General features: G+C 34.9%; 1 protein-coding gene across 2 annotated transcripts in view; it reads right to left on the bottom strand.

The window, feature by feature from the left end:
- Window positions 1-20,333, bottom strand: part of LOC113402698 (T-box transcription factor TBX20-like) — a 33,809-nt gene extending 13,476 nt beyond the window's left edge. For both annotated transcript variants that reach the window (XM_064220721.1, XM_064220722.1), the window contains exons 1-2: window positions 19,731-20,333; window positions 16,947-17,232 (exon numbers count right to left, since the gene is read on the bottom strand). In XM_064220721.1, the coding sequence (XP_064076791.1) occupies window positions 16,947-17,232; window positions 19,731-19,953 (509 nt within the window). In that variant the 5' untranslated portion in view covers window positions 19,954-20,333. The remainder of the gene's footprint in view (window positions 1-16,946; window positions 17,233-19,730) is intronic.
- Between the last annotated feature and the right edge of the window lie 4,138 nt (window positions 20,334-24,471).

Genomic DNA, 24,471 nt, shown 5'->3' with positions numbered 1-24,471 from the left:
GTCAATCATTGTTTCCCTACGCGTCGGTTTGATGCATCTCCTCAACGCACTATTGCATATCTCTCGACCATGAATCCCTGTCATATTTCTTTTATTAGAAGGAACCATTTATAAAAGTTCTTACTGATTCATTATCGATATTTTTGGATTTATCTTTGTTTGACAATATTTTGTAATATATACTTTGCAAGATATATACATATATATAAATTAGAATGGTTTTAAATTTTTCACGTCATAACATTTTTTTAATCTCTCAGTAATCTAAGACTCTTTTTTATATATAAATAGTCTTAAGCAACATTATTTTACAAGTGAAGTTTACACAAGTAGCTACTAATACTATTAATTAAATTTTTGAAAAATTAAAGACAGTTGGAAAATTGGTATCCGTGTGAACATAGAACAAAAATGTGAGGAATGTCTCGAAAGTCTTACATAAATATAAATTAAGATATTATTCTATGTATGATAACAGAATGGCTATTACAGGATAGGCAGTAAACATTAACGCTATGTTATCACGTCGTGATAGGGCCGCTCGACCAATCAGCGCGCGTCTAATTATACAGAAAAGCGCTTTATTATTAGCAATTATACGCCGCCATATTGCCAGCGATTTAATTAACTCGATTCGTTGATTAGGGACAGATGGCGCGCGCATATTTTGCTCATTAACGCACTTGAAGCAATCGCTTCGTATCATTAATGATGTTTTGATATATCCAGATTTATCGAGTAATAATCATTTTAATCGAATCGATTAATATCTTTAATTAAATTGACAATCAAATTACGTAGCTGAAATTTTAATATAGATGTCTTAATATCTACCATTATTAAATGTTATTGTTGTTATAACAAAATATACCAACTTTTTTCAAGTAGGCGTTTGCAAGTAATTTTGAGTAGTCATTTTTCAGTATTATATTAAATGTAAAATCACTAGTTCGAGACATCTCGAATTCAATAATTTATTGTCTTTAGGAAAATAGTTGTTCACGATTAAATCCAAATAGTTCAGGAGGACGATTATATACTGACATTTCCTAATTGAGGTATGTATGCCTCTTAATTTATTTTATAACCCGATAAGACATCGCTGCCACCTGTAGGCCTCTATGGTACTATGCTAAAATGTCGTAGGATGTCATCGTGTGTCAACAATAATATACTTCCACTCAAGCGGACATAAGAATGCTTACGGGATAGACAAACAGACAAATACGTTTTATATATTTAAATATATATCTATAATTGTAATAAAGTAGTAGTACTATAGACAAAAATATAAATGTAGATAAAGTAACTAATTACTGATACTTATTTGCTCGTTACGAAGTAGCAAATATTAGCTTAATTTAGATTTACATATATAGATCAAATATTAAAAACTCTTTGTTATTTATGGCTAACATGATTTTACATGACATCGAAGTAAATACACGTATCGATACATTAATTATCTGTGGTACATATTATGTGTGTGCGTGTGTGTGTAGCTAATTATAAGTATCAGTCTATATTTTAAATATCGCAGACGGTATATAAAATACCAATGCTCAAAATAATAATAACAAAGTAGTAGTATTTAAATAATAGGTACTAATGAAACGTATTCTTCGAAAAATATGGTCTTGGATTTGCACAGATAAAAAATTATCTAATTTAATTTAAAAAAAATCATATCGAATTTGTAGTACACGTGTTAGGTACTAGTCATAATAGTTATGAGAACATGTAGCCGTTAAATTGATTATCATGCGAGCAATTCGCATTAGTTCAAATTAGCGGTAATAGTGAGCCGCGGGTGAGTTCTGCTGCATAATTCAAGTGACAACAATCCTACCTGGTGGCCAATGAATATTTCATATCAATAATGGCTCCACTTACCGCTAATTTTACGGCCGCGGGCACATATCTAACTGTGATTATATCTACGTACATTATCATGATCAGCGAGTAATTGATATATATATGCACTTATTGTTGATTTACAAACAATGTTAAACGTATTAAAGTATTTATCTTTGGAATATCATTATATGGTAACGATTAAATATTCTTTAGGTTAGCCATTAATGTTTATGTGGAATAAAGTATAATAAAAAAGTAAAATGTTTTTTTTTTTTAAATTACAATATGGTAAAATTATATATAAAACCTTATACATCAATTAATATTATCTATATAATCTACAGTAAAAAATAAACTTGATAGAAGGTAGTGAATTCTTGTAATCATTTTTATAAGGCAGACGTATATTAAGAAACATAACCACTTCTTTAACTGGTAAAGCACCGTAATCCATGGGATATAAGTCGTTTAGGTACTTATACCTAGAGACCTTAATCCCTTGTGGCTACAATTACACTGGGTCACTCACTATTTAAACTGAAATACAGCAATAAAATGTATATGTAATGGCAGTAATTTGGAGTCTGCACAAAGATCTTAGCTCAGATAAACCATTCAATTGATGAATGAATTTTAACGATGAATCTTGTTGCTAAAAAATATCGAGAACAAATTTTATGAGGTAGTGTCTCTTATCTGTTGAAAAGTATTTTTCCATACCTTGATACTTGATTTTAATTAAATCTAATCTTTTGCCCGTTTTCGCCGAAATATTAACAACCATATTGCCTTAACAAGTCAAAATGTTCGGTATCATATTCGAGCAGTCACGGGTTTGGTATCATGACAGATTGGTATAACTGACTGACGTGCGGCGCAGTCACGACTTGTCGCCTCGCATCCGATGCGTTTGAAACACTAAACCCGAGTTTAATACGTTTGAGTGCGTCATTTATACTAATTATATAAATACTCAAAATAGCTATTAAAATCGATTTTATTGCATTAAATCGTAACTCGTTAGTAAATTGAAAATGATTTAAATTTCTCAATAATGTAATTAATTATCTTTAATTTGAAAATACAAGCTTAACATCATCGTCTGAATTTCGAGATGCGATTATGGAGAAGGGCGTAACGGCGCTGACGTGTGAGTGACGAGATGACAAATGACCGTATGACATCCCACAATAATCCTTCTTATAATAAGGATGGTACGTCCTATAAAATATCTTGAACAGATATATCTATAGAATTATATAAAGCTAAAGATTTCGCTCGTTTAATTGCATGTTCTACTAGGTAAATATGAATAAAAAAATGCTTTAGATAGTCATTGAGTAAGGATATACAAATCACGGGGGCGGAGCACTAACGCTTAGCGCGGGTAAGACCGCGCGAAGCAAAATGTATAACCTTGGTAACTTGGTACATGGGGTTTTTGGAGGTGATAAGTCGGTCTTGGCAAAAAATACGAAGTAATTCTAATATGTTACGGTGCTCACTTCGATCAAAAAGCAAAAATACTAATTCAAAATGGAAATTTCTAAATTTAACAATATTTTTTTTATCTGTATCGAAGTATTGATTTACTTAATATATATAATATAAATTTAATTCAATTTCTTAGATATTTATAATTAGTCAGTATTAAGGTGAAAAAATATCGTACCTACATTGTACTTCAATATTATTATATTTCTTTGAGTTTTTCCCGTGAAGTATAAAAATATATATTTTTGCATATTTTTTTTCTCATAACGGAATTTTATATTTAAAATTTTAGAGCATTCGTTTTTATATAAGAAAATTGTTGATTTTCAATGTAATAGAGTTTTTATGGGCATGTTGGAATGTGTGAAAGATTGATGTGTATTAGTTGCTTAATGAGCTGGTAGGGCGGGGCTGGGCGGATGGCGCATAGGGTGAAATATCGCTCTTCTTGGGAGGTCCGGGTTCGAAGCCGCGTTCAATTTTCGACACTCGCACGATTTTGTCAATTCTTCTGATTAATATCTTCGTCAGACGCGGCGGCGAGATCTCAGATACCTACTGCGCTTGTCACGGCCCACTTGCAACTTACGTATTTTTCTTGTTCTCTTTTTTTATCAGAGTAACGCTTTAAAAATTTCCTTATTGTTTTTTGTTTCTATTTATTTTTATAACTTGTTTGGCGGTCGGGTAAATGGGCGACCCGATGGTAAGTAGCCACCACTGCCCATCAAACATTGGCTCCGTATGAAATTTTAACCATTCCCTACATCGTCAATGCTCCACCAACCATCGGAACTACGATGTTTAATCCTCGTTCCTGGGGTTTCACAGTAAAGTCATAAGTTACAGTCTAGTCTAGTGACCCAGTACGAGGGTCGACATAAAAATGAATGCTAATACACATTTTAATCGGTTCACGTAAAACTCGTGTTCACACGAACAGAAAATTATAAGGTAGGAGCGCGGTGCGGCGCGCGTAGCAAATAAAACATTTCTACAATGCAACACAGCGGCCATTACTGCAGCAGATGTTGCATGTAAGTATTTATTAGCGGTTGTATAATTAGTGATTTTATACAAATATTACTTAGGCGTACAGTTTTAATTGCGTGTTGAGGCAATGACACAGTGCACTCTTGCCTCCTACCCTTATTAGGTTTTATGTAATCGAGGGGTCCATAATGAACTTTCGTTTTAAAATGTTAAATATTAAACTTTAATGAATATATGTTGTTGGATGTTTCTTTAAACGATAATTAATGTCCAACGAAGTGATCGGTTTAAATGATTTTTGCGTCACTTCGATACCATAATTATAGGTAGGTATCGTTAACGTGTATCTATATAGGTATATCATTTCTTTATTGAGTAAGCAGAAGATACAAAGATTAAATCAATGTAAAGACCTATATGGCTTTGACAGGGTCGGAGTTAAAGGTCATGGCCAGTACAGAAATATGAATAATCTTGTATATTTGATAAGTTATTAATAAAAACTATCTCATAGCAATGAGTCTCGGTTTTTGGGATCCCCTAAATGTGACCGGGGCTTATGAACTGCATTATACATTAACAGGATCAAAGCAGTAAGTCTAAAGCAAATATTGGTGGTTAATTGTAAAATCTGAATTTTAAAATTTTAGTCTTTCCAATAAACCAAGACCGTCGGACCCGGAAAGATTTCAATATTATTTAGATACTTATCCAAGTACAAGATAATATTGTTTTAGTCGCGAAATTATAAATGTTCTGTTCATATGTTATATCAAAGCAATAATTTCTAAATAGTACGAATTTTATGAGTAACATTCCTAAAAATAATCAAACAAGCGCTGAAAGTCGCAGTAAATAAACTAGTTTAACGCTTCTATATTGAATAAAGATTTTGAGTTTGACTTTAAATTATATAATAACGTACCCTTTGTACGTAAAATTACACTGACCCAAACTTCAAACCGAAAAAAAATCAAACAAAGTACTTCGGTTTAGTGATAAAATGAACAGTCATTACACAATAAAAAAATATGTTTTATCTTTGTTGGTAATGACAATCATCTCCTAACTTAACTTTAAGAAATACACTAGACGAATACATTCTTGTGTTATAGTTCTAAGTAAATTAATTGGAATTGTTCGGGATATATTGAAATAATTCGCGGTGAATACGCGTTAATACCCGCAAATCCCCCGATTTAGCACGTACGAACAGCACGGGTATATTCAAGTTACACCTGTGTTTTCGTTCTCCGCGGCGCCGAGTTTCGCAAGTCGACGCTGAAATTCAGAAGTTACGGGTAATATTATTGATACTATCTATAAATGTTTGCGTAACGAAAACGTGAACTTAAACCACGCATGACATTATTCTAAAATTAACTCGATTAGAATAATTGTATGTGTTTAAAAAAATATTCATCGATGTTGCTTATAATTTATGTAATATTTATAAAAGGACACGAATGATGATTATGTCAATTGCAAATTACGGTACATGACGACATTTGCATGCGCATAAAACACGATACTACTTAAAGTAAATACATAGAATATATTTATTCTATTCTATTACGTGCTTCGGTTAGTAGAAAAAGTGAGTCAGTGTAATTGCACAAGACTTCTCTCTAGGATCTTATGGCGGTTGATTTTACACTTCAAAGTATGTCTATGGTCAGAGGTTTAACATCAGAGGGCTCATTTTCTCGACCGCCTTCTCGCTAAAATAATAAAAAGTAATGTCAGTAGGAACTCATGCATGCGTAACAGGACCCAGTTGATTTATAAATACGTATATTATTAAACTGCGTTTAGGTCGTGGCTCAATGCATGCAGTCTATACTTAGGATGTTTTCATTTTCATAGCGATGGCGTAAACTCATTCACTTGTACGGAACTGAGGCGTAACTATAAGCAATCCAAGGCGAATGATAAGAGAAAAAAAATCCAAAAATAGAGATAACTAAAGTATGTTATAATATCATTTATGTCCTCATATAACTTAGAGAGTATGTTTGGTATGCGTTCACGTCTTAACTGCTCAACCACCAATCATCATGATTTTTCTATACATGTTGTCACGTGAAGGACTCAGAAACACCAATCACACATGGGCATACATAGTATTTAACAATAAACAATAGGTAGATATTGTTTATAGATTGATAAAAAAAATTAAAATTTAATTAAATTGAGTACGTGTCTACATGATCGTTACTTTCCCGGTATTAACTTTAAATATATATGCAAATAAATGTACAAACATATTAAAGCAAACACAACATACATTACGTGCATGCAAATAACAGTAAAGTGCATTGAATAGGTACCTACACGTTGAAACATGTAGGTACCTATTAAATAACAACAATTCCTGCCTGTACTAAAGTTTATTTTAATGTTGCTAATACGTTATTGTAAATTCGGTGCTATTTCGGACCATAATACAATAATTATCTAATTTTAAATAACATTCGACGATAAGACTTAAATATATAGCATATCGTCTAAGCACATAGTCAATAAGTAGGTATGTCAGCGTCTGGCAAGCGTGCCCTGTGTCTGCGGCTGCTAACGTCGTCAGCTGCGGAGAGGGGGCGCACGTACGGTCTGTTACACGACATGTCAGCGAGGGTGGGGCCTCCTCTAACCTACGGGGGTGGAGGTCCGTTGATTGTGTCATGACCTTGCTACTTCATTGCTGGGTTAGATAATCTGTGCTTTTTTGCTTATCTGTTCTTTTTTTAATGAATTTCTACTATAATTATCACAAATGCGACCGCATTTTACACGTATAATATAACTGTAGGCGAGTATATAACGTTATGATGTATAGTATGGAACAAAAATAGTTTTATTCAATGTAACGCCATATATGAAAAGTGAACATTCACAAAAAAAAAAAAACAAAACAGAAAAGCATTAAGTTATCTATTAAACGTCAAAAGAAAAACGATTCAAAGGATATCCTTTTTGAATAATTTTGAACTTAATTTAGAAATTTCGAACACATAATTTATTTCAATTATCAAATAGGCATAAAAATACTTATATCCTACGGTTGTCATTAATTTATTAATTTTAATGCTTACTAAGTAGTTTCAAGTGATACGTGCGCCGACAGTCGGATAACAAGCACAATAATCGTCACGTTAGCTTCTAAATCTGCCAACAAGGGAGACCGAACACAGATAGCAATGTACATGCGTCACGTGTTACAGCTTTTCTCGAAACCGGAGATCAAAGGACTAAATCATGAACGAAGTTATTATCTGCTTATAATATGTCTATTTAAAACGACGTTTGTTTAAGCTAATTTCGTATAATATAGTACTTACAAATTATAATGATATCCGTTATTAAAGTAATAAAAAAGATTTTGATTGGTAACAATCGAAGTCGTGTTTTACATTACACGAATACATAATTCTAGTACATATAGGGAGGCTACCGGATGTCATCGGCGGAAAGCGGGAGGGCTGTTGTGCGTACATAAATATTTTCCGCGTACTTACTTTCATAAATTAGTTCCCGCTAAGGCGCGGTATAAATACCCGCGAAACGCATGGTCTCTCGCTCATTACCTCTAATAGTCTTATTTATTGGTTTCCTGTTCCACTACTACTAAATCAATTGAAAATTAGTTAATGGAACGACAAGAAATAACTTAGCTTAACATTATTAATGTATCTCTAGGCTACACAGTAACACTATCTTATCGCGATCTCATAAAACTTTTCTTAAAATAACTTGTTTCGTTTCATTTAATAAACTCGCATATATAGATGCAGCGTATAATCATTCGCTTACAAAAGCAACCATCCCATCGTGGTGTTAATAATATCAAATTATATGTTAAAAACTGTTTACGAGACACTTATCCTTTAAAAAACTTTCCAACAATGACCTATCATTAGCGCGCGAGGCGTTCGGCGGCGCACAAAGGGTGACACCGGAAAAAAAACGATGAAAATTAAAAGTTTTCTCCAAACAAACCAACAGCTGTCATATTAAACCGTCAAAGTAAAGATTACAAATGAAATATTCACGGTGAAAGCGACGCTCAGCCCGTGGTTATGTAAATAAGTGGCTACGAAAATGTACATAATTAGTTTACACGTTTTCTCCGTGGCGCCCACCACCCCGGCCCCGGCATATTGCGTGGGGGCCGGGGTGCGGGTGAGATTAGCCCACGATACACTTGCTAAGGGTACATTTACATGAATCACACATCTATTACACGCTGTGTTCAAATAGGCTGCATGTGTTCACTTCACATAACCCAGAAACAACAGATAGGGTTGCACGATTTCATTAAATATGTATAGAGCTGTTTAGCCTATAAAAAACGTTACTTTGTTGAAATTAAGGTGGTCTCCTACGACGTTGTAATTAAAAACAAACTTATGTTTTTAACCATGTTATTACGAATAAGGGATTATAAGGAGACATCGATGTTTAATTTCAATAATTATTATTTATTAGTACATAAACAAAAGCCACGAAATAGTACAAGTGAGCGTAACGAAGTAAATTGAAGGTTTATTATTATTGCAAGACTGTTTATTTAAATGAAATAGCGTCGGAGAGATCGCTGCTGGAGTGACAGCTAATCTCTTAATAAGACACAAAGCGAAGTGAATTCGCGAGGTGTCGGAGCGCGAGGGGCTCCGGGCCGGGCGGCGTCGGTGTCGCCGCGTCAACGTTCGCGACGCAACCGCGGGGGCGAGGTGCCTCCTTAATTCTTTTGTCGTTTTCAGCTCCGTCAAATATCGCGTTTCCCGTTTGCATACATTTACACTGACTCCCGGCCCGCGCCTCCCCGCCACCGCTCCGACGCCATCTCTCACGAATAAAATTAGTGTCGGCAGCGTGACACCAACTGAATTTAAGCTTAATAAGATATTTATAAAGAAATTTCCGATTCAGCAGCAAAGTTCAAAATTTGCCTAGGACTACGTAAAGAGTTCGGTGGCGTTTTCAATTTAAACTTGGAGCAAGTTAAATAATGTGAGAGCTCCGGCCAACTCGATTCATTTAAGGTTTTAGTGAAATTAGCTTTTGAATTCGAATGACATTAAAATCCAGAAGCGCTTGGTGCTGAAGTTGCGGGCTCGTATTCTTTATAGGGAGTTGAATGTATTCGAAAGATCTATATAATGCAAACCTTCACTTACAAAATCTAACTTAAATATCGATACATATTAATAAGAGAGTTTCATATAACATTTTTGAGAAGAACTTTTAGATCATTAGTTACGTATGTAACTTTAGAAATTTTAGTTTAATTTCAATTATTAAAGTATGGATATACAGAGATTGACTGATATACGAAATTGTTGCGAACTGCAAGTTCAATAATATATAATAAATTGTAACACACACAACGTTCAGTAGTTACATCAGGTGAATAAGAGGTGAGGGTAATCGACCTGCGTATGCATTTGCGAGTTAGCTCGCTGGTAGTTAATATGAACATAAATCAGCAGTAACACGGTCACCCACCACCTCTCTGCCGATAAAACTCCAAATTGTTTCTCGCCCCCGGTGGGCGCCGCCCTCAGTTCGCTCTTAAACGCCGTTTCAACTTGCACTTGTGAATCTTACTTTTTACTGCTCCCAAAATTGACGTTGAGAATTACTTTTCTTCTTCGCTATTTTTGTACTGCGGCGAATTCTTCTTTGCGAATGTAACCGAAATCGGTAAGCGTTTTTTTGATTGCGAACTATAGCAAATATAGGAGACACGCTGGCATTGGCAAATGCGAGCCAATTAGAAGATAAAGCGTTGACAATTACGGTGTTGGATCGCGATCGTATATCAACAATTATCGTGCGAGCACGACAAATGGCGAGCGGCCCGTGTACGTGTAAGCGCGGTGCACCCAGCGCGACCTGCCCGGCGAATAGCTTCGCTGGATGGGTCTTGTTAGTTTCCATATATTACGACCTGACCTTTGATTATTTCTTATAATAAACATTTGATTTTTACATATTCTATTGGGATATATAAATAACTCTTGTGAATATTACATGAAAAGTTTTTAAATTAGGAACACAATTATTAAATTTTCTACATTCGACACCTAAGGTACAAGCTATGAAGAATAACGTATTCATTCATAAAAGGCCTGGAGAGAATACGAATAAGAAAATTTATAAAGATTTCTAATGATAGCGTAATAACTGACACTAGATGCGGTTTTTTTTATTTTCTTATAACTAATAGTACACAAAAATATGATTTTTAAATCAGTACAGTAAAAACATTTCTATTATTTTATTTTTTGACTTTTAATTATTTAATGGCCATAATAAATGTCACTCCTTTCATCATTGATCAAGTGACATATTTCTATCTCAATTACCCTTTGCCTAGACGCCAGATGAATTCAAAACATCAAAGCGATTCAAGGAAACAATTAGAAAACACAATGTTTTGTTTCTCGTGAAATATAAAATATTTTACGCAAGTATAAAATATGTGAATGTTATTTATCATGCGAGGATCAAATATTTATATGAAAGAAACGGTGGTGAGAAGTAAATCAAAGCGGCTGTTGTCTGCCAAGTCCGTGATTGTAATGCGTTGGCAACATCGCGCCGGAAAACATCTTAGCCACGCTCCGTTGCCGCTTCACGATAGACTCTTATATCAAAACATGTTAATTTAAATCAATTAAGACAAGTTTACAATCGCCATTTACAATATCAAAAGCGATATCAAAGCGTAAGATTTATGAGCTCAATATATTGAGTTTTATTTTCATCTGGTTCTAATCGTGTTTACCGATTTAATAATTATAACGTAACTCACCAAATACGTTTATCGATTTTTCGTTCCGTTACACGTCGTCATTTTTATCGTAAATTGTTGTGATTATAATAATACGTAAATTTACGAAGACATCGTTTAAAAAATATCTTCATTAAAAATGAACCATATTAACGTCATAATATTTGCTGAACGAATGAAATATGCACAGTAATTGAATGGAGTGAAGGCTCACAAAGACTGTCTTTATAATGATGTTTACCGTGTTAGATCCGCGCGCGATTAGCATGACAACAAACCACCACGAGATGGTTACTTACATTATTCTATTACGCTTGTTATGATAATCTCTTAGGGGTGAATGCGGCTAATGTACTCGGATTTAACAACACCACATTTTTCCTGTGCCCTCGTCGATGTATATGCAAATCAAGTCAATTTCGCCGCATTATTCTTAGTCTCTTTAAACAACATAACGTTAAGCGAAAAAAGAATTAAATCGTCTCTGCGGTGACCGAAATGATATAGTAGCAATAAAAACCCGTTAGATTAAGTGGGTGCACCTGACTCGGCATTTGCAACAATTCAGCAGATCTCAGTAGGGCAATTCAATTACATCGAAAGATCCCTCATAAGCGAATCGTTTTTCCGAGTCATTAATTTTTTCGAACGACACAGGGCTCCGCGTGATACGGCGGGGTGGGTCCAGGCGCGGCTATCTCGCGAGATAATGCTGATTTATTTGAGCGAGCAACGGTCGCGATTCGTCGCGCATCGTCCTGCGACATGTGAATGTCGTGCGATCGCATGCCCTCCTCGTTGTTTGTTTAGTTGAATGCGTGTATTCGGCAGTGTATCTGCTGCTCATTTGTGACGGTTAGTTGGCGAGATTTATGCTAATCGACGAGGCCGACTCGGATAAGTCCGCGTGACGGCGTGTGGCAAATTGTCTCCCAATGTGACTTTTGAAGCCCAGTTTGAGCCTTTAATCTTTTTATACGACCGTATCGAAATGTAAATGATAAAATTGGGCATCATATAACATAGACAAAAAACAAACTTTTATCGATACTCGACAAAAATATTTTAAAATATACAATTAAATGCAATCTTACTTATAAAGTATTGTATTGTTTTAAGTGGTATCAATTTTTTTCATAATTATTATGAATCAACACAACATAAAACACACATTGTGAATGCCATGCTTCGCTTGATTTGAAAATAAATGCGACTGTTATATTTTCGAATGTCGTATTTTATGGTGCATGGTAGAAAAAACTGAATGCTTGACGTCGTTAACTCGAGAACATTATAACGTATAAATATGTAAGGTACTCGTATCAATGTGCCTTTAAAGTCCATGAAAGAGCGTTCATTGTTTCGTGCACTTAATCTACTTACGATGATATTTAGTGGCATTGCAGAATAATTTAACTTGTAATTGCTCTGATGCCTTAAACTTCTCACACAATATTATAAAAAACCTTTAACTGATTTACTAATCAGTAATTTTGAATTGTCCATATTCTGTGTGAGATAATACTCTGCAAATATTACTGAAACCAAAATACTGTTATCTAAAAAGAAATATAATCATTTTGAAAGGAATCTGTGAAATGAAATAGGTCTAGCTTATCAGAAGATTGCGTTAGCGAATTTGTCACGATCGGCGAACTGTCGCGTTGATTTACGTCGCCCGATAACGTCGCCGCATGCGACGTAACCGCTATGGACGTCGCCTTGTTCATACGATAATTCCAACAATTACTAATTTAGCAAATAAGCGCACCTTTCGAATTACATGTTTCTTTATTAGGCACGTATTATAAAGCACGAGTAAATAATGCATTTTAGTTTAAGTAAAATTGCCGATAGTCTAATTCTATACTGGCATAAGTAATACATCCATGCATGCTCCGCTAGCCGCCCGTGGTTTGTAGGGGGCCCAACTAGCGTGCTAGCCCCACGTGAAAGGCTGCCCCGCCGGCCACGCATAATCCCGGAGTTGCTCCATCGTTCCGGTTGGCGACCGGATGGAGAGGACCCGATGGCGACTCCCGGGGGCGTTCGGGCGTCCCCGCGCTCTCCAAACAAGTTCCCCATCGGTGTATTGTTCCTTGCGGGCTGCTTGTCTCCTGGTTTGGTACTTTTTCCCAACTTCTTTCCCCTTCCCCTATTCACTCTAACTATGAAAAGAACCAAAAAGAAAAGCAAGTTTAACCAGCGGTTGCACTTCCTCTTCCTTAAAGTGCATTTCTCTAATATCGGAGGATTGCACTCAAATCTCAATGATGTCCATCACCATCTCGAGACTGAAAGACCTCACTTACTCTTTCTAACGGAGACGCAAATCTGTAACCCGTCCGATCCAACATACCTGCACTATCCAGGGTATATCCTGGAGACCCAATTCCGTGCCCACGCAGTGCGTATACATCAGGGACGTGATCTGCTGTCAGCGTCTTCGTAACTTGGAGGTTCCTGACCTTTCTGTTTTATGGGTTCTTGTGAATACTGGCCTTGATCATTTGATCAATGAACTGGCGTAAACTATTTAGTTTACGCCAGTGTCTACCGTTCGCATAGCGGGGACCAGGAGACGACTAGGCTTTTTAACCATTTCACCACCACTCGGGACATCGGATCATTGTGTGGTGAAATCTGTGTCGCACTACTCGCCTCCTGACACCAGTCCTAAAGGTACTAGGCGAGTGTGGCGATACAAGACAGCGGATTGGAATGAGATGCGTCCCTTTTTCGCCTCTTATCCTTGGACGCAGGTATGTTTTTCTTCTAGAGATCCATCGTGCTGCGCATATTCTGTCTCGAGTGTGATTTATCAAGCTATGGAGTATTTTATTCCTTTTGCTGAAGTATCCCTTGAGACCAAAGCTCGCCCGTGGTTTAATGCTGAATACCCCTTAACTGAAAAGCGTAAGCATGAAGCCTATTTGTCCTGGGCTGACGCTCGTAAAAGTAAAGCCTTGGATATCCAGGCAAAGAAGAACATACAACGCAGCTACTAAATCTTGTAAAAAAGCGATAAGAAAAGCTCGTTTTGACCACATTAGCCGTATAGGGGGAAAGTTAGCTTCTTTTCCCTCAGGGAGCAAAGCTTTCTGGAGCCTCGCCAAGTCGGTTGAGAAAAACTTCTGTCGCTCTTCGCTGCCTCCTCTGCACAAACCTGACGGATCCCTGACCCACAGCGCTAAGGAGAAGACAAATTTATTTTCCCAATCTCTTCGCAGAGTATTCTCGTCTGGACAGCAACGGTAAGTGTCCACCTCAGTTACCTCCGTTTGGCCCTAAAATGAGCGCCGTTAAAATCCACCAAAAAGAGGTACTGAAATGTTTGCTGAACCTGGATGTTAATAAGGCCAGTGGTCCTGATGGCATTCCAGCAGTGGTACTGAATTGTCGTGCCCCGAGTTGTCTCCTCTTCTGACCCGTCTATACCAACTCTCTCTAGAAACTGGTAAAGTTCCGAGATCCTGGAAGCTTGCTAATGTTCAGCCTATTCCCAAAAAAGGAAGCCGTGCAGACCCAGCCAATTACAGACCTGTCGCGATCACCTCTATAATCTGTAAGATTATGGAGCGTATCTTAAATAATCGTCTCCTGATAACCAATATGGTTTTCGCAGGGGACACTCGACCGGAGATATGCTAATATATGCCACCCACCTTTGGAGCGAGGCCTTGGAGGGTCACGGTGAAGCAATAGCCGTTTCATTAGACATCTCAAAGGCCTTTTACCGGGTCTGGCACGAGGCACTACTTAGTAAGCTTCCAGCAAACGGCATACCTACTGAGCTCTGCGAATGGATATGTGACTTCCTGAGGGAACGGTCGATTCGAGTTGTCTTGGATGGCTGCTCTTCCGATCTAATGGCAATCAATGCTGGGGTACCTCTAGGATCTGTTCTCTCTGCTACCTTGTTTTTGTTGCACATAAACGATCTTTTAAAACCCGGTATTATTAGCTACGCCGATGACAGCACCGTAATTGAGAGGTACGTGTCCAACTCGCGAGCTAGTCCAGAGGAAATACGGTCCTTGAGAGAGTCCATGATTGAACGGGTGAATGAGACATTGCAGTGGGTGTCCGATAGGGGTGACGCCAATCTTGTCCAGTTCAACCCTTTCAAAATACAGGCGTGTCTTTTCTCCGCGAAAAAGAGTAGCTTAGATGTAACACCCACTTTCAAAAGTGTATCCTTACCGATTACTAATCATCTAGGGCTTCTAGGTATTACCATCACCTCTAACCTCAACTTTGGCCAACAAATTGAGTCTATGGCACAAGCGGCATCCAAGAAATTATCAATTATTTCAAAGGTTCGGCGGTACTTCAACTCTGAACAACTGCTTAATCTTTACACTGCCCAAGTTCGATCCCGCATGGAGTACTGCAGTCATCTTTTGAACGGTGCAGCCAAATATCATCTGGAAGCTTTGGATTAAGTTGACCGAAGAGCCCGTAGGTTAATTAACAACGAAAAGCTCTCAAATAGCAGACTACCCTTGAGCATCGTCGTCGAGTTGCCAGCTTATCGGTTTTTTATAGGATACACTTCGGAGAGTGCTCGAAGGCTCTTTTCGAACTGATTGAGCCATGTCCATTCCTTTATCGGACAACTAGGCGCAGGCAAAAGTTTCATCCATACGTTGTTGACATACCCAAAATTCGAACTAAACGGTTTGACAGCTCGTTTTTGGTGAGAGTCGCCAAAATTTGGAACGACCTGCCTGGGTCTATTTTTCCTGATGAGTTGAACTCTGGAGCCTTTAAGAGTAGAGTGAACATGTTTCTTTTGGATGGGCGTGTACCACCTTCGTCTTCATCTACACTTTCCATTTTTTATTTTGTTATCCAAACAATACTGCCCAGGGCACAAACAAAATTATCATGTTCCAAAGATTTCTATATAGATATAGACTTACAGGTCAAACTAATAAAAGCTTAAAAGAGGTTTAGTTCTTGATTTTAATTGCAGTAATTATGGTAAAGAGTTTCGATACATTAATGTTTAGCAGTGTATATTTAGTCGCTTCCTTTAAAAATCGGAAATGTATCCTAAGTAATTTTTAATAATAATTTGTCCCGTTATCTAGTTAAATCGCTGTAACTTCAAACCTAGCATGTCTTGGGTCGCTTTTATTAGCTATATCAAGAGCATTATTTACGTACGATTAAATAGTAACACTAATTTTTCGTATAAGCAATTGGTCCTAGTGGAATTTCATGTCCGTTTTGGTGAGCGGCGGTTGGTCTCACGATTACCCATTGTTCGATAGCGAGGCGCGACCGATACGCCTCGCGCCGCCGCGCCGTGTGCCACCTACCTTATCGACATCAACGCTACGATATTGCATTGATTTCGTTCAAACAATGATTTCAATTACCTACCACCGCGATTTTTAACTCTGCTGTTGTGAATTTGTACATGATTCGACATGACGGTTTATTTTTGTAAATTACGACGAATTTCTTGGGCTTCAAACTACGTAACGTCTACAAATGTATAGTATCAGATTCATATTCTAATGGGGAAGGTCTGTATTTTTGTTATGTCGTCACGATTTAACTATTGAACCGATCGTAATGAATTTTGACTCAGTAGTTGCTACCTCTGATTTTAACCGTAGATAAGTAGCGGGAAAAGCTAAATTGCCGCGGATGGAGGCTTAAGTTCCACCCTTGAAGTCATACTCTTGGAATCTAAAATCGGTCTTAATTAATTTAATATATTTAAGTGTTTATTTAATAGTTATTGTAATTATTGTGTTTATATGAAAATAATAAAAATGTAGAATTATAATACCTTCCAGTTTTCGTGATGATCATTTCAGTTCCCAGTTCGTTGAACTTGTCCCATAACTCCTTAGTTTCAAGATGGCACTGTATGTGTCGCATCTCCTCACTTGACCAACGCTCCGCGAGCTGCGGGTTGCGGGGTGGAGGAGAGAGTGCTCGCGAGCCGCTCGGAGCGCCGCTCGCCGAACCTGCCTCGGAGGTTGACGAAACATCGACAGGGGAATCTCGCTCGTATTCAGCTAACGGTGGCGAAGGTGACCCAGAAGCTGACGCCGTCGCATCCACAAACTTTTCTGTAAATATGTACGTTTTATAAGACCCAATTTCTGAATTAACTATAATATTCCATTATTTTTTTTTGAATTCTAAATATGAATTTTTTATTCGGCTACACTAAACCCTTTTTATGATTCGTATACTGTAATTTTATTTATTGATTTATATTGTATACTTAAATTTACTACATTATTAGAAAACTGTATGAATTCCATAAAATAGTTCATAGTATCTAATTCTATAAACAGTTTTTATTTTGTTTAAAATTTGGCATCCTATCCTAAATATGTTAAATATACATTAAATAAAAATAAGCTTTAGTCGAGTAACACATACTAGCTGTCTGTAAAGAAAGTTGATATAATTTAAATTATTTTTTCAAGATGAACAACTAAACGTCAACCTACCGCAGAGTATTAATTCTAATCAGACGGAATAATGTGAAAATGTTTACGGATGTTTCAAAAATAAATTAAAATTTCAGAATAATAAACGCTAGCTCTATTTACGCTGTATTATGTAACTTTTGTATCGAGTCTTAGTAGGAAAAACGAAGTATTCTTTTGTAATTATTTAAACATAATATTATATACTTGATGAAACATTAAATGATATTTAATAATAGGGCATGTAGGTTGTGTAATTAAATTGAACTAACTACTTGCTAATTAAAACAAAACATAATACACATTGAAACCTTGAAAAACATTTATAAATGCCTCGATAAGAATAATTAATAGCGATTACAAATGTTTAAAAATTAAAAATATATTAACGAAATATCTGCATTCGGTTGAAGCTTCGTCAATGATGTACGTACATTATCGTTTAACATAAAAAAATGGTGTTATTTAAAATTTACATTTTGTATGCGAAATATTTAAAAATTAGGTTTTTTAAAATTTCAAGTTATTTTTGTTATATTTTTTTGTGAGTGTATTGTATATTTTATATACAAATACATATTTTGTTCTTTTCTTATGTGTATTTACGAAACGCTAAACATATTTACAACTCGTTAGTTGTTCTAATCACGTGCAAGGAGATTTCTGCCATAGATATATGTAGATGCAATAGACAGACGATCGGATATTTTGTTAACAAATAATTTAGATTACAACGCCCGGTCGTTAGCTATTATTAAATTTGTATTTTTACGGGACAATATATATTTATAGTTATATAATATTTGGTTTCTTTAAAACGATAATATAAATTAATTATCGGAAGGTATAAAATATTCTCTGGTTAAAATAAAATAAATTAAAAATATATTTGGAATTTTTATTGGTAAGTCTAATTTTAGGTTCAGTGGAATTATTTATACGATAAAAAAAAATATCCCGGTAATGCTATAGGTAGTTCTATCAACTAATTTAATGTTATGTTATATAACACATTGCAGTGTAGGTAATATATTTAACCTTTTTGCGTGTTATATGATGATTGATGATGATTTTATTATTCTATGAGAGTTATAATTAAATATTGTTAAATAGAATGAGATATTTAAAAAATCTTAGTGATTTTTAATATATGTATTGGATGCTCTAAAACTATAAATTTAATTGTTTTTCTATGTTATACAATAATTGATTTATTTACATAAGAATCATTTTATAATTATTAATTGATTAAAACTGATAGATTAATAAAAATGTATAAAAATGAAAATTTATTATTCATGTTACATGTTTCGGAATATACCTAGAATGAAATGAAGTTACCTTCATATTGTATTTTTGAACGACTATTTAATAACTTATATTTATGTATTTAATCTAACCTTTGTAAGTTTATATTATTGGGATGTTCTGTTTAATCCTTTGCCTTTTATTTATTTAAGGTAAATAAGAAATAACGTATCTGTTTCTGAGTTTATTTTATAAATATGATACGTGATATAAGTTGCATTAAATTTTTTTATAAAATATAAAATAAAATCCAGATTATGTTTTATAACAGTATTACTTATTCATTTGGCGTAAATTGTTTATGTAGTATTATTTTAAAACCTAGGTTTTTAATTTAAAGACAAGAGATAAATTATATACTTGACACTAAAAATATATTTTACAACAAATATATAATATATAAAATACACTTTTTATTGAATTCACATTTTATGTGAATTACATACAAAATGCAGAGCAAATTGACATTTGCTTAAATGAAATACTCTCGTCAAGTTCTCTACGTACATTGCCCTGCGTCAAGGTTTGCTGGTGATGGTTTACTTTTAATAAAATATTCTTAGTATAGCTAAGTTCGTAAACAAAGATGAGATCTAGTAAAGTAAACGTAAAATTCAGTACCTACTTATTATAGTTTTAAATAAATATTTATCTAATGATATTTTTTAAAATGGTGGTAACGGGTACCTTCCATCTTAAGTTTACTTTGTGGTGGCAGTTACTTGCTTCATCCTTAGTCTAGTATTTGAAAAGGAGTTATCTTAAATTAATGTTAACAAGAATAATACGAAAACAAAATATGTAATTGGTTGTTGACTAACCTAAGGGCGTAAGTGTGTCTTCCCTGGGGTCTCTGTGTCTCCTCCGTTCCCTGCGCTCCTGCCGATCCCTGGCCATTATAGCAGCGATGGAGAAGTCAGTGGCGCATGGCCGCGCCGAACAATCATCCTCCATGGCAGGCCCCCGGCCTTCACCCTGCAGCAGCATCAAGCTCACGGCTTCTGAGAACCTGCGGCCCCACGCTTCACCGACTGTACATCCCATCAGTGGCACATATCATAGTCTTCAAAGAGCTCAATATAATTATATCTTGCTACCACTTAAATGTCTTTTGTATATTATATTTGCTGCTTGACTTTTATAGATAATACTCGAAACTGGATTCTTTTTATAATTCTAAATGTAAATGTATTTTTGAAATATCACTAATATTCTACACAAGTAATATATATTAGTTCATAAACGCTTTGTCAATAAACTTATTCGTGTCGATAACTGAAATAAGTTTAGGTGTGTTGTCACCGCGATCAGAAGTTTCGGAATAGTAGGAAAACTTTTTACGCGCGGAAAGGAAGGCGATAGAGCGGACCGGTGCGACTCCGCGCGCTGTGAACCCGACTGAGGCGGCGGCGAGGCGGCGACGAGCCACAGGGAGGGGCCTGATCGCCGCCCTATGCCACCACACTCCGACCACGCACACAACCGCTTTTTTATTACTTCTTTCTTATTACGTCCGTCTCGCTCGCTCCGGCCGCGCGTCTCGTGCCATGTCCCTTTCGTCCGGCGAGTTTTTCTCCGCGCGATAACTATTGAAATTTGCTAAATGGCTCACCGCGGCTCTGAAAAGGCTTTGGTTAAACAGCGAACCAATTCTATCGAAGTACTTATTTGCGTTTCTCGTTCACATCACTATCTATGGACTTTAAAAGCTCACCATGGGATTGCGTTTCTATTGAATCGCTAATATTTCTAAAAAAAAAACTTTATAAGCAACTATTAATATCTCGTGAAAAGTACCGTGAAATGTTGTAATAAAGATGAAGTGTTTGATTAGGTTAACATATTTTTGAGTTTAACATATTATGTCTGTATTGTAATATTATTTACATTTACATTATTTAGTAGGAACTTTTTTTTTATATATATGTATATCTTATTATTGTCGTTTTTACGTACTGGGTATTATTATGTTAAATAACCCATATTTTAATGATAACGTGTCACAAATATATTTTAGCAGACATCATAGAATAAAGCTCTACATAGTCTACAATACAATAACTAATTGAAAAAGTTAATTATGCTACACACACATTGCAGCACTAAATCAAATTTGCGTAAAATTGAACAACAATCTTTCGGTTAGTATGTTTAAAATAATTTACAACGTAAGGGTTCAAACTAACCGTATCGTTACGCAGTAAACTGTTATCGGGAGTTTTGAACGTTAGTTAGGTCGGTAATGGTCGTTCAAATGTTGCCGATGCGCGAATTGTGACGAATCGAATTAATTATTTTGTTCGATTTTTATATCTTAACTTAACAATCAAATTTTGTTCGTTGAGTCGCTAAGTTTGCACCGTTGTACGTTCATACCGTATATATAAACATAGTTTTTATAGATTGTTACAAATTTATCATAACAAAATGAAAGATCAATTGAAATTCTAAAGAACTGGGTAGATATAATCATGAATCATGAAAATTTTAATAAATGTTAACAGCATTTTATTAGTGTAATTTAAATATATATATTTTTTTACTTTTTAAAATAAATAAACATCTTTGTTGCAAATTAAGGATGAATAGAAGTTTAAACTTTAAATGTTTTTTCTGTTTGTTTTAATATTTTTCTTTAGTAGTTCTTTGAGTAATGTGTGCTATGAATTGATATTAAATAATGAAATAGGTATTCCTCCTTGCGAGATTAGAGTAAAATATTTTAATAAATATTAATTTTCATGCTCAATATAATCGTGTGATATTTCTTTAAATGAAATAATAATAAACTATATAATATAATAAATAATAAACGGTTTACAATGTAGTAAAAAAATATAAATAATACAATATATATTTACTTTGCCATGATTTGGCAATTATTTTTTTAGCTCCATTTGTAAAATAAACCATACAAATATTGTAACCGATCAATTTTCTCAAAAATACGTTTAATAGATTACCTATTTTTTAACATTTTCATATTTTAATATATTCAATAGAAATCTATGTATTACAAAATATAATATCGAAATTATTTTTATTGACTACATATTTAAATAAAAATATCTCTACTATTAAACTTGCAATAACAAATATTATCTATTAAATTCTTCTTACTGAAAATAGTTGTTATAGTAAATAATAAACTGATAGATAATCTATAAAATATTAAATTAAAACATAAAATTAATATATGTCATCTGTGCGTTAAGAAGGCTGACTGTCCCTCGTTGGTATCAGAGGCTTTTAACTTGTCACTGGACACGTTCATTCCACTTTTTGTACAAATCAACAGCCGAGTTGTGATTAAAATTTAAAAATAAGCAAGTTGTGTGAACGCACTCGATGCTACTCGGAGGGGGGAGCGACGCCCCTTGGAGGCGGGCCGAGGGTGGCAATAGTGAAAAACGACTCTATTATCTAGGGCATAAGTGTTATTATTAGTTCGACATCTGGGTGCATAGAATGCAAGCTGTGTTGGAGTGAGGGTCTTGCTAAGTAGCGTAATAAGCATTCTGGTAGTGTAGTTTTTTCGTTTGAACCCTTCACGATATCATCGATTCCATTGTAATGTCCATGGTTTAAGGGTGGAATGGACATTGGTCAACCTATTATTATCGAGGGACCGAATGTTTCGTATCTATTTAAAATTATAGCTTTCTTAGATTGCTATGAGTAATAAAATTATGAAACCGTAGGTAATCGTTCAAGATAATAATTTATATACAAATTTAGTCAGCATCTTAATTGTTCTATTAAAACCATCAGTGTTTGTTTGGTTGTTACGGTGAATCTCAAGATCTATTATTATGTTCGTTTAATCTCTATTTACTTTTTTTATTTTCATGTTCAGCTAAAATCGGATAAGGTATCTAGTATTATGCATTACGTATGTGTAAAGATTAGATCAAACAGAATAGCTCCACATGTTGTAAGAACCCTTATTCGAACAATGAAGTCATGAAATTGAAGTACCAACGCGATATTGAAACAACTAAATCACACATTTTAACCTAAGAACATCTCTGTATCCTGTACGTAATGTGATCGTAGCGATATTAACCTGTAGCCTACCTACCTACACGTGTAATATCTGCTACACGTGGCTAGAATGTATTCAAGAAATATATATCATATTTGATTACTAACTGGCTATTACGAGAATATAAGTCGACATGATTTAGTTGATAGGACAATGGAACTTAACCGAATAATGGGTTAAAATTTATGCGAGTACCAGTGAGTTTTCTTGTTAATTAATTTATTTGGTTAATAGCTTAGTGCTCAAAGGTGAAATGGATATCTGTGTTGAATGAAAAATTGCTTTATCTGACCAAACCACTGTGTTTGCCGATAAGCTTCCTTCCAAACAAGAGGAGATGCCATTGCCCTACAGTGGGTCACATACGGTCTACTTCTTAATAATACCTTAGATCCCGATTGATTTATTAAACGTGTTTGCATATTTCATCAAAATAAAATAGTATTTAATTGTTTCTATTATAAATAAAAATATACACTCATTTAAACAAATATTTTCATGAAATTGCGAATATCTCTACATAACTGAAAAAATACTAATTAGTTGTTCTTTAGAAATAACATAATGTTAAGTTATTCAAGAAGCTTAGCACGTTTCAAGAATATAATTGATTCTCAGTGTAGAGGAAAGAAACTAAAGGATGACACTTTTCTTTTAAAATAACAATGGACATAGTTTAGTGACAGAATTCAAAGCACACATGTCACAGGATCAATCAGAGAAGCAGACAAGTCCTTGATGGAGGCCTTGATTAGGTAATTGCAGCAAAGAGCAACCATGTGAACCGATATCTGGAAACTTTGACACATCTTGAAAGGCCTTCCAGCAGTCGTCCGAAAAAGGTTGTGAGATAGTATACCTACTATTTTCAGACGGATATATCAACAGAAACATATATTTTTTAATCATAGATGCAGTAACCATTGTTGATATTACAATTAGATAATACTAAATATTTCACTTATTAGTCGTGAATCTGACGGAAAATAATGGACAAATTATAATGCATTTACACGTGTATAAATCACGTGTGTTAACATAAATGTTGCTTAATTGGTGGTAAAACATTACATACCTAAGTAACTTACCTACTAGGTAGAACTTACATTTTAAATTTAATGTAAAAGCCATCAAAGTGCTTGTTTGAATTCTACTTAAATAAATTGTGATGATTTTTTTATTGATTTTTAAAATTTACATCATCATCAAATATGGGTTCTTCCATCCAGTAGACTTCAAAAAGTTTCGGGTGGCATAGAAACTCTTTTAAAGTCCCACACAGTCTTCATTTTTCGACGAAATATAATCCCTGTAGGTACAAATTAATAAGGGTTAAAGTAATAACTTGGATACATCAGGTACTATTGTAATAAATTACTTTACAATGTATCGGTCGTGTAGCGATACTAGAAGACAAGGGTACAAGCGGCAAAACGTCGCAGTAGCGATCTTATGTCACTTAAATAAATTAGGACGGTCCGATCTTAATTAATGGCCGACAATTACGCTACTACTTT

This window comes from Vanessa tameamea, chromosome 4 (assembly GCF_037043105.1).
Source record: "Vanessa tameamea isolate UH-Manoa-2023 chromosome 4, ilVanTame1 primary haplotype, whole genome shotgun sequence".
Taxonomy (NCBI): Eukaryota; Metazoa; Arthropoda; class Insecta; order Lepidoptera; family Nymphalidae; genus Vanessa; species Vanessa tameamea.
This window is presented reverse-complemented; position numbering and strand designations above follow the sequence as displayed.